Source organism: Odontomachus brunneus, unplaced genomic scaffold, assembly GCF_010583005.1.
Source record: "Odontomachus brunneus isolate Ranch 3 - 2012 unplaced genomic scaffold, Obru_v1 Obru_scaffold_061, whole genome shotgun sequence".
NCBI classification, from domain to species: domain Eukaryota; kingdom Metazoa; phylum Arthropoda; class Insecta; order Hymenoptera; family Formicidae; genus Odontomachus; species Odontomachus brunneus.
The window spans coordinates 33,609-44,709 of NW_022639511.1; the positions used below are offsets into that span (position 1 = coordinate 33,609).

The 11,101-nt window shown below is 32.2% G+C and overlaps 1 protein-coding gene across 8 annotated transcripts in view; it reads left to right on the plus strand.

Moving 5' to 3' along the window:
- The window catches only part of LOC116846167, a 14,705-nt gene that overhangs the window by 828 nt on the left and 2,776 nt on the right, over positions 1-11,101 (plus strand). For 3 of the 8 annotated variants that reach the window (XM_032819682.1, XM_032819681.1, XM_032819685.1), the window contains exons 2-6: positions 629-783; positions 2,251-2,362; positions 3,984-4,061; positions 7,841-7,983; positions 8,083-9,837. In XM_032819682.1, coding sequence (XP_032675573.1) covers positions 7,878-7,983; positions 8,083-9,779 — 1,803 coding nt within the window. In that variant the 5' untranslated portion in view covers positions 629-783; positions 2,251-2,362; positions 3,984-4,061; positions 7,841-7,877 and the 3' untranslated portion in view covers positions 9,780-9,837. Of the gene's footprint in view, positions 1-7; positions 784-2,079; positions 2,112-2,250; positions 2,363-3,983; positions 4,062-7,840; positions 7,984-8,082; positions 9,838-11,101 lie in introns of those variants that run through there. The other 5 variants (XM_032819686.1, XM_032819683.1, XM_032819689.1 and 2 more) reach the window with 5 other exon arrangements.

An 11,101-nucleotide genomic window follows, 5' to 3' on the forward strand; every position in this document is an offset into this window, starting at 1 on the left:
AGAGAGAGAGAGAGAGAGAGAGAGAGAGAGAGAGAGAGAGAGAGAGAGAGAGAGTGAGTGAGTGAGTTTTCCTAACCTTAATAGTGGTCAACTTTGTTGGCTAATATTTTGCTTCGCAGTAGAGAGCGACGATTTTGTTAGATAAAAAAGTTGTTTCTCGTGCAAAAACACGTCGATTGAGCCTACTTTCATCGAAATCGGAGATGAGGGGTCTAAACTGCCAGACAGCACAAATATCAAAAATCGAGTCATAAGACGTCTTTAGGACGTCTTTAAAACATCTTTAAGATAATACTTTATAAACTTGTCTTAAAGATGTCTTAAAGACTTCTTATGACTCGATTTTGGACATTATGCTGTCTGGGTGAATAATTACTGATGTTTATTTTATGTTTTATGACATTTATTATTAAATGTATTCAGACAACATAATAAACAATATAATTGTGACATTGCTTTTAAATTTTATATAATCCTTTCTGTCTGTGAAACAAAATAATTTATAAGAAATATATAAAACATGAAAATATGTCTAAACAATAAATTTAAAAGACTACTAAAACTTGTCTGATATTAGTCATCTTATAGGTTACGAAACTAAGCTACAATAATATTAGTTGTCTTATAGGTTTCAAATATAAGATAGGGATATTGTGGGACTTTTTTGGGGCCATAGACGTCATTTAGTCATCTTTTCGTCGACTATACGCTCTACCAAAAGGACGTCCATATGGAAATTCTGCCAAATTTTAGTCAACTTTTAAACATCTATGTGCTGTCTGGGTAAGAACATTCATACATAACGTTTTTTGAAGATTTTGTGCTATCTGGATATTTAGTGTTCTAAATTATATTATCAATTATATTATTATTGCATTAGTCTGTCAATAATGATTCTCAATATTGATAATTTGAGCTCCCAATTTCATTGCATCCAAGTTTGCAACTCATCCCAGATGGCACAAGTGTCCAAAATCGATGTCAAATCAAGTCTTTAAGGTAACTTTAAGACATCTTTAAGACAATATTTTATAAACTTGTCTTAAAGACAACTTAAAGACGTCTTATATCCTTTTAGACATTGTGCTGTCTGAGATTATATACTGCGTTATATCAGTCTTACACTGAAAAAAAATACTTAAAAATTTATTTATTTGTGTGTGTGTGTCGGATAAAAGTTTATTAAGAAATAAACTTTATTTTACAGAAATTAACTTTATATTGCAGAAATAAACTTTATATCACACAAATAAAATTTTCAAGTCTTTTTTCCTCAGTAGTGAGTATAACGGTCAGCATACTGTTTCCAACATTTTTAATAATAATTAGATAAGTCATAAGATTAATTAACTCGTGCAGTTATATTACTGGTTTTATCGCAAACAATAGGGAAACAAGTTAAATTTTCCATGATGAATATTTTATACATAAAATTTTTAATAAACTTAAAAAAGTTATAAATATTTATAGAGTATCCCTAATTGTTTTCATGTTACAAATATTTATTTGTTTTGTAACTATTTTGTAACTAATTAGAGAAACGAGTGTATATTGAATATTTAATTTTATATTACGGATATTTATCTATCCTATATCTAATTAGAGAAACGTGCGTATATTGAATATTTAATTAGAATGTTAGAATATTTATCTATTCTATAACTAATTAGAGAAACGCGTGTATATTGAATATTTAATTGATATACAAATGGAAAATCGCGTATTCCCCAGAGTTACAAATTAATAATTAATATATAGAACTTAATAATTAGTATATCTCTATGATGTACCCAAATTCGCTGAATGTTATTGAGACGAGCATTTAGCAATTAAATATTTCAAAGTAACATAATATCGATAATATAATATATAATATTGATACTAGTGCGATAAATATGTTATATCAATGTAATGACTCGCCAAAAGTCACGCAACTTTCGGGACAACATGAAAGCGTATGGTTTGTGTCATATCATCATAATCATAAATACAAAGATAGACACACCAGTTGACGTTACTCGATGTTTTCATACTCTCTCTAAAATTTTTATAAAATTAATTTTAACATTTTGCGCTGGCGATTATAATGCTCGGTATTGTCGCAAACGATGGTAGTTTTAGTTTAGTTACGATGATTATCAGACACCGGTTTTACTAATTTTAAAAGAAATATATATATATATATATATATATATATATATATTAATTTCATGTTTTATAACTAATTAGGAAAACAATTTTTTGTTTCAGATCTGGCAGACGTTACACTGCTGGAAGAGCTTTCAAAGCTGACAATAGAAGTAGCCAGATATTCCAGGGGATAACACAGGAAGATAATTTGAACATAACAGAATTATCATAAGTAAGTTTATCGACATTTACATCCGCAAATGTCAAGAATAAAAATTGCAGTTTACCTTTTATAAAAATAAAAAAAATGTATTTGTAAACCTCATATACTCTACATATATTTTTATATTCTATAATTAATTAGAAAATCTACTGATAAAACTCCAGATTAAGGGACATCTTGCCGATGACCTTGACATCAGCATATGTTGTCACATATGTTGTCAAGGACATGTCCCTGAGTAACTTTAAAAAGTTTTAGGTGGCGGTCTCTCTTCATTAAAAAGTTATGAACAAAAGAAATTTAAAAAATGCGGTATAGATTTTCAACATTTCATGTTGATTAATGTTACATATTCATAACAAGTACAGTCTTGTAACATAACAAAAATATTTTGTTTATTTTCAATAATTCCTTTCAGTTACTACTACAGTTCATGACGGTCGCTAGTGATATATTATGTATTTATTTATTATGAATTTTTAAGTATTTATAACGATGTTATATTCATTGTTTGTGAAAAAGTTATTAAAAAATTTTGTTTATAAATGTATAACGGTCAGTGTATTGTTTCCAACATTTTTAATAATAATTAGATAAGTCATAAAATTAATTAATTCAAACAGTTATATTACTGGTTTTATCGCAAGTAATAGGGAAATAAGTTAAATTTTTCAGGATGAATATTTTATACATAAAATTTTTAATAAACTTATAAAAGTTATATAAATATTTAGAGTATCTCTAATTTTTTTCATGTTACAAATATTTATTTGTTTTGTAACTATTTTGTAACTAATGCTTAAGCAGTAAGACTCTTCCCTAATTTATATTTTAATTTTTGCACACAGTGTATATGAAAATATGATAAACAGTACACGTATATGCGCGGGGGAGGGGCTCCTATCTTTTACATTTTTATACATAATTTGTCAATGAAGAACAAGAATTTGTATAAGAATACAAATGCAGATACTGTTTGCGATATTTCAGTGTACATTATATGCAAAATATATCGCAAGCAGTTTTGTTTTTTTTTTATTGACAAATTATATATAAAAATATAAAGGATAGATTGCGTATATACGTATACGTTTTACAATATTTCAATAAATGGATTAGGTTAGGGTTAGTTGTTTGGGGAGAGGGTGTGGGGGGAAGAGCAGAATCCCTTATTTATTTGTATATATTACTTATATTAATGTAATATAACCGCACATACACGTATACTTTGTGTATTTAATAAGATGTCTGTATAATATATATATACATACAATTGGAAAACTACAGTCCAAATAGTCAACTTCTTTTGTTAATAACTTTTTAATAAATAAAGACCCCCGTCTTAAATTTTCAGAACATTAGGCTAGTGGCACACAGAAAAACTTAAGCAGTAAGATTAAAAACTTAAACAGTAAACAAATTGACCAATCACAGTCGTTGATTTTTCTTACGGTCCAAGAATCAACGATTGTGATTGATCAATTTGCTTACTGCTTACGTCTTACTACTTAAGTTTTTCTGTGTACCATGGCCCTTACTCAGGAGAATGATTTCTATCAGATATGAAGGTCAAGGTCATCGGCGAGGTGTCCCCTAATCTGGAGTTTTACCAATCTATTTTCTGTTTCAGATCTGGCACAGCTTGAGTCGACGGTGAAGGGTGCAAGTGTTGCATCGGTGGATTCGGTTCAGGTCGATCGATTTGAAGGCATGTATAATAGCATTTTCCTATACATTTTTATTTAATATTTGCTATCAAATATTTTGCTATCAAAATATCAGTATTTAAAATTTATCAAAAAAATTACATTCACTTATTATAAATCATCAAGGAGAGCGACTCTTCCCTAATAAATTAGTGATTGAAAAGAAATGGGGACAAAAATTTGAGGTAACAGAATTGTTTTAGCTCGTGAAAATCAATGCGATCTACTTTGTAGTTTTTGCATATTAATATTTTCATGTGCAGAGATATACGAACGGGCAAACGAGAAAAAGTGGTACAACTTATATTTTTCTCTTTAAAAAAAATATACGACTTTGTTTCAAATTTATATTTAAAATTTATAAATAATTGAATTTATTATGAATAAACACATACGCATTAATAATTATATTTCTTGTTAGTGAGAGAGAATTTACACCACTGTATCGTTCGACGGTTCAATTTTCCAGTACAGTTGCTTAAATATCGTCGAATAAAGTTTAATGTTGCAATATCGCGAAATGTATCGCGAAATTATCATGCGTCAGAGTAATGTTCAATTTCGCAACTGTCGCGAAACGACAGTTTCTTTAGTTTTTTCTCATATGCGCGTTCAATTTATATTTGTATATTCAGTTGCATTGATGCTATACCATTCACCAAATCAATAGTCACCAGAAAGTTTCGACCAACCGTGTTTCTAGCTGATCGTCCCAGTGAGAAATGACTTATTGATCGACGTCGATTGATAAGTTATTTCTCATTGGAGTTTCTCATAACTGTTGATTCATCCGGCAAGCGGGAATGTGTCAAAATATAAGTGACATTTTGACAGCTTTTCGTATTAATATTTTATTTTAATATTTTCACGCTATTTTCTCTCAAACTATTCGTTATTTGATAAGCGTCCCAGTATAATTAACATTATACTTTACTATATTCGAAAACAATATTTTAAGTAAAAAAAATATATTTATATATTTATATATTTATGGGTAATGAAACATTGTTCAAACATTAGCATTATTTAAACATTTGCAGACGAACTGGAGGTCCAGGGGGCAAAGCCTCCGATCAAGGGGAGTTTGGGGGGTTTCAAAAATAACATTCTAAAAAAAAAGAAAAATGCATTTTGTATAGTGTGTTAAGCATGTGTTGTTTTTACATGCGATTCATACGTCCTACCTTGCGTAGGGATATTTGCTAACTTTTTCAGCATCCATTTGAATATATAATAGACTTATCCATTTATATATAGTATCCATATATTATATAGTATATAGTATCCATTTTAGTTTATAGTAGACTCATACATTTAATAAGGCGAAAATTTAGTAGAACATTCTCACTTGTATAGGGGTTGCTAATCTTTTCGATATTTATAACTTTTACTGTATTGTAGATGAACCGTTTGGAAGTTGTAGATTTATTTGTTTAGTAAGACGAAGATTTAATAGATATATTCTCTGTGACAACATGCAAAAGTACGCAAATGTGAAACATGTGTGTATTTATAATGCTTATATTTCTATGAATATATTTATATATATATTAAATCTTCGTCTTACTAAATAAATGAGTCTACAATATACTAAAAATCATTAATACCGAAAAGATTAGTAAGACTCCTACGCAAAGGAATATATTCTACTAAATCTTAGTCTTACTAAATGTATGAGTCTACTATATACTAAAATAGATACTGAAAAGATTAGCAAGCCCTAGTAAAAACATTTATAGAGAACGATAGAATAAAAATAACCATTTTCTATCGTTTTGAATATGGATTTTGGTTCGTGAATTTACAAAATGTGAATAGTATTCTATCGTATACAATAGAATATAATAGATAGTGATAGAATTTCTATCGTTAGTTTTCTGTAGAATACAAAAATCTGGTATAACCAGATAAAATACGATAGAATTCATATCTGAACTTGCGAGCGTAAACGATACAACTTAAAGAAAACGATTCAAATTAATAGCGCTATCAATTATATTCTATTGTATACGATAGAATACTATTCACATTTTGTAAATTCACGAACCAAAATCCATATTCAAAACGATAGAAAATGGTTATTTTTATTCTTTATACATTTTTATTATCGTTCTCTATAAATTTTTTTACCAGGGAGATCCCTACACAATGTAGAATGTATGAATCACACGCAAAAACAACACATGTTTGACACACTATGCGAGATGCATTTTTCTTTTTTTTTAGAATGTTATTTTTGTCAAACCGGGGGTCGAAGCTCCCCCCTTGACCAGCTTCGTCCCCTGGATCCCCTGGATCAGTTTGTCTGTGGGGTAAATGTTTAAATAATGCTAATGTTTGAATAATGTTTCATTACTCATACATGTACAAGTATATTTCAAATTCGCGCACTGTTTGCGCTACGGAGCATATACATCCCATACAGCACAGATCTTGCAGCAATGTTAAAAGTTGCAGCAGTGTTGCCGCAATATTACTGCAATGTTGCTGCAAGATCTGTGCTGTATGGGATGTCGCTGTTTGTCGTCGGTGTGACAGTTTTCCTAACTTCAATAGTGATCAACTTTGTCAATTAATATCTTGTTTCGCAGTAGAGAGCGGCGATTTTTCCAAATAGAAAAATTGTTTGCTTTTCCCTGGTAAAAAAAGTTTATAGAGAACAATAGAATAAAATTCTATCGTTCTGTCGTTTTCTATTGTTTTAAATATGGATTTTGGTTCATGAATTCACAAATGGGAATAGAAAGAAAACGATTCAAATTGATAGCGCTATAAATTTGAATCGTTTTCTTTAAGCTATATCGTTCTCGCTCGCAAGTTCAGATATGAATTCTATCGTATTTTATTTGGTTATACACGATTTTGTATTTTATAAAAAACTAACGATAGAAATTCTATTACTATCTATTGTATTCTATTATGTCCAACTAGTTGGTTCGCGTAAATATATCACGGTCGCTCAGTGTTGCGCTCAAACTAGATACTCAAATCACGGCCGTGATTTTTGAAATATCTGGCCTTATGTAAGAGAAAGCGTGGTCATCCATGTTAAGATGCCATTACATGGAAGCGTTCGAGTGTCGAGCATGAAATCCGTCCACAACATCCTTGCACAGAAATCTAAACCGTTCAGATTTCAACGTCTTGATGCTATTAGGGCAATGTTGCATAATAGAATTCGTGTCTCTTCCTTTCTGCGAATATTTGTACAAACACCAAAATCTTTTTTTTTGTTTTGCTTATATTGCATTTACAATTAATGATATTAATGTAATTAACTCCACATTTTGTTTGTAATATTCGTTTTGTTTGTAATATACTGATAATGCTGTTGCATTTTAATAATCACAAATAATGCCAATAATTAATAGACATTTTGTAATGTCTTGCAATTTTTTCTGAATTGCTGATGAATGTCTCGAAATTCAATTGACAGTTCAGTATGCAATTAAATTAATCTTGCGTTTCAGCAACACACTATATATTACTATGCATGTGCTCAACGCTTGACGCTCGACGCTTCTATGTAAAGGCATCTTAAAGGCCCTTGCAGAATGCCAGGCAACAGACAATAGGAACAGGGAATAGGAATTCGAATTGGTCAATTATTTCTATTCCCTGTTCCTATTGGCTAATGCTTATTCCTATTGCCTATAGCCTGGCATTGTGCAAGGGCTTTTAGAGTGGAAGGGAATGCCATCCCCTCCTTTTGCTTACTTAAAAAGGTGTTCGCAGAGGGATTCTCATGCTTTGTAATTTGCTCACTCCACTCTTTTAACAGCCCTGAACGTGAACAGTTCAAAACTCACAAGTTAAAAATGGAAACTGCGTTTATAGATAAGACAACGATCAACCATATACAAATGCTTGCAAAATGTGATTTTACGAAAGCAGAGTTGACGGATGCGATAGAATATTTTCGTGGTAAATATATTGTGTGTGTGAATAATAGAAGGATACGTGTATGTGTTGTTATCCACATTGTACATAATGTTAAATATAATACTGCATTCGTTTTTGCAGATGTCCTAATACAATTTGATATTATTAATAATAAAGCGTCAAAGACATTTTCAAATAATGCCAAATTGATTGGCGGAAAATTATTTGAAAAATTTTTAAAACTGTTAGGACAGCATGCCATATCGGAGGAAGTAGAATATTATATAGCAGAAGGACAAGATGACGTGGCTAAAGAAGACGCTACTAATGATAATGATAATGATAATGATAATGATACTACTCCTGAAGGCGACGCTACTCCTGCAAACAAGCCTCATACGAGTCAAAGTGTGGAAGAAGACTACGAACCTCCACGTAAAGTTACAGCAATCGACCCAGTGCCATATGAGGAGAAGTTAAAGATAGTTTTGTTCGCTAATGAACATCCGCATTGGAGCTTCCGTTCATTACAAAAACGTTTTAAAAAGCATTTGCGTAATAATTGTGACCTTGCACGATTCCGTAACTACATTTTGTCAGGCGGAACTTTCTGGGACAAGATGAAAATAATAAAACGGAATGTGTACGACAGATTTACGGAGGCAAGAAAACAAAAACAGCTCGTTACACGACGTCTGCTTCAACAGTGGGCGATGACTGAAGCCGTTCAATACAACGGAAAAGGAACGAAGAGCGCAAAAGATGGTAATGCTTTCCGTTTTGTAGCATCAAATTCATGGTTAACCTCATTTATACGCGAGTATAAAATTTCTAGCCGTCGAGTTGTTCGATATATATCAAAAAAAGAAATTGTATCACCAGAATCTGTGATGGAATCCACCATACACTTCCAATATTTAATTAAAGCTATGTTACCGGATTACGATCCGGATTTCATAATAAATTCTGACCAAATGGACTGCGAATATAGAATTAATGTAACACGAACTTACACGCATACTGGTGAAAAATTGGTGCAATTATACATCGGCGATCTTAATAAAATATCCCATACATATACTGTACAGTATTCCTTAACAAAATCCGGCAAACTATTAAATAAGGTGTTTGTTTGCTTGCAAGAGTATTCCGACAGTTTTGGAGTACGGGTGCAGAAAGAGATAGATACGTTATTACAATTATGTAAGAATGTCGTTGTTGTCTGCTCCAAATTCGGGAAATTAACAACACATCTCTACCAACAATATTTGAAATTGGTTGTTAAGCCGTACGTTGGCAATAATAAGTTTTTATTTCTTGTTGATGCTTGGGGAGGACAAAAGAACATTCAAACATACAACGAAATATTCCGCGATGACGACAATAAGCCGACATGTAATTTACAAATAATACCATCTAAATGTACACCAATTTGTCACCCGTGCGATGTTTATTTTTATAGGCAGGTGGAAATTCTTATCAAGCAGATACACGATTGTTCATTTTTATTTGCAAGCAGCAAAAGTATAAATTTGGATACTCGTGCTGATGCGATTCGTATACAATCGCTCACGCACTATATATTATCAGCACCGGTATTCAAGTTTATGTTGCAATATGCGTGGTATGCCTCAAATTTAGTTGAAAATCGCAATATCTTTCATAATGTGAATCAAATATGTTTTCCACTAAATATACATAATCAGCGTTGTATTTGTGCACAAAATAATGCATTCATTGCGTGTAGTTGGTGCAAAAATTTGTTATGTTTCCCTTGCTTTTATATAGCATTCCATCCACAACATTGCGACAAAATGACAGAAACTTATAATGTATAAGTTTTACAAACAAGTTTTATTATGTGAAATTATTATATACAATATTTTGATACGAAAATGATATATTAAAGTATATATTGGGTGTACAACTTAATTCGGTCCGTTTTTTTGCTTGAAAAACGCATTTATTTGAATGATAAAATGAATTAATACATTATTGAAAGTATTGTCCATCGTTAGCCACTACTTTTTCCCATCTTTCTGGCAATTTATGGATTCCGTCGCGGAAGAAGCGTTCATCTTTTGAAGCCAAGAATGAATCGAGCCAATTTTTGATACCCTGTTCTGAAGTAAAGTGTATTCCAGTCAAAGCGTTCTGCATCGATCGAAACAAATGGTAGTCGGAAGGGGCAAGGTCTGGGTTATAAGGCGGGTGAGCCAGAACTTCCCATCCGCTATTTTCCAAATAGTTTTTAACCGGAACAGCAACATGAGGCCGAGCGTTGTCATGGTGAAAGATTATGGACTCGTGTCTGGTCGCATATTCTGGACGTTTTTCGGCTATAGCTCGCTTTAAACGGATCAATTGTCGCCTGTAGAAGTCTCCCGTGATGGTTTGACCAGGTTTTAGCAGCTCATAGTGGATCACACCCTTCTGATCCCACCAAATACAGAGCATTACCTTGGCATCATGGATATTCGGCTTCGGCGTTGATGTTCCCGGTTGGCCGGGCTTTACATACGATTTTTTGCGTTTAGGGTTGTCGTAGTGAATCCATTTTTCGTCCCCGGTAATGATTCGATGCAGAAAAGACTTCTTTTTGTACCGTTCAAGCAACATTTCGGACATGCAAAATCGTCGTTCGATATCTCTCGGTTTCAATTCGTATGGGACCCAATTTCCTTGCTTTTGGATGTATCCCGCGGCTTTGAGTCGTTTCGAAATAGCTTGTTGAGTAACTTCCAATGTTCTTGCGAGCTCTTTTTGCGTTTGACATTCTAATTCTCTATCTAATGTTTCTAATTCTTCATCTTCAAACTTTTTCGGTTGACCCGAACGCTCTTTGTCTTCAACACTAAAATCACCACTTTGAAATCGTCGAAACCATTCTCTGCAAGATTTATCCGACGGTGCAGATTCACCGTAAACTTCCACAAGCATTCGATGCGCTTCAGCTGCACTTTTCTTCTAATTGGAACAGAAAATCAAAACTTCCCGCAAATGGTGCTTATTTGGAACGAAACTCGACATTTTCAACGCAGTAAAAATTAAACTTGTTGTGCAAAACTCAAAGGCTTGTAAACAATATTTGGTTGACAGATGTTGACACTTCACGATACAGCAAAAATCAGCTGTCGCCGTCAACCATTTATAGCACCTA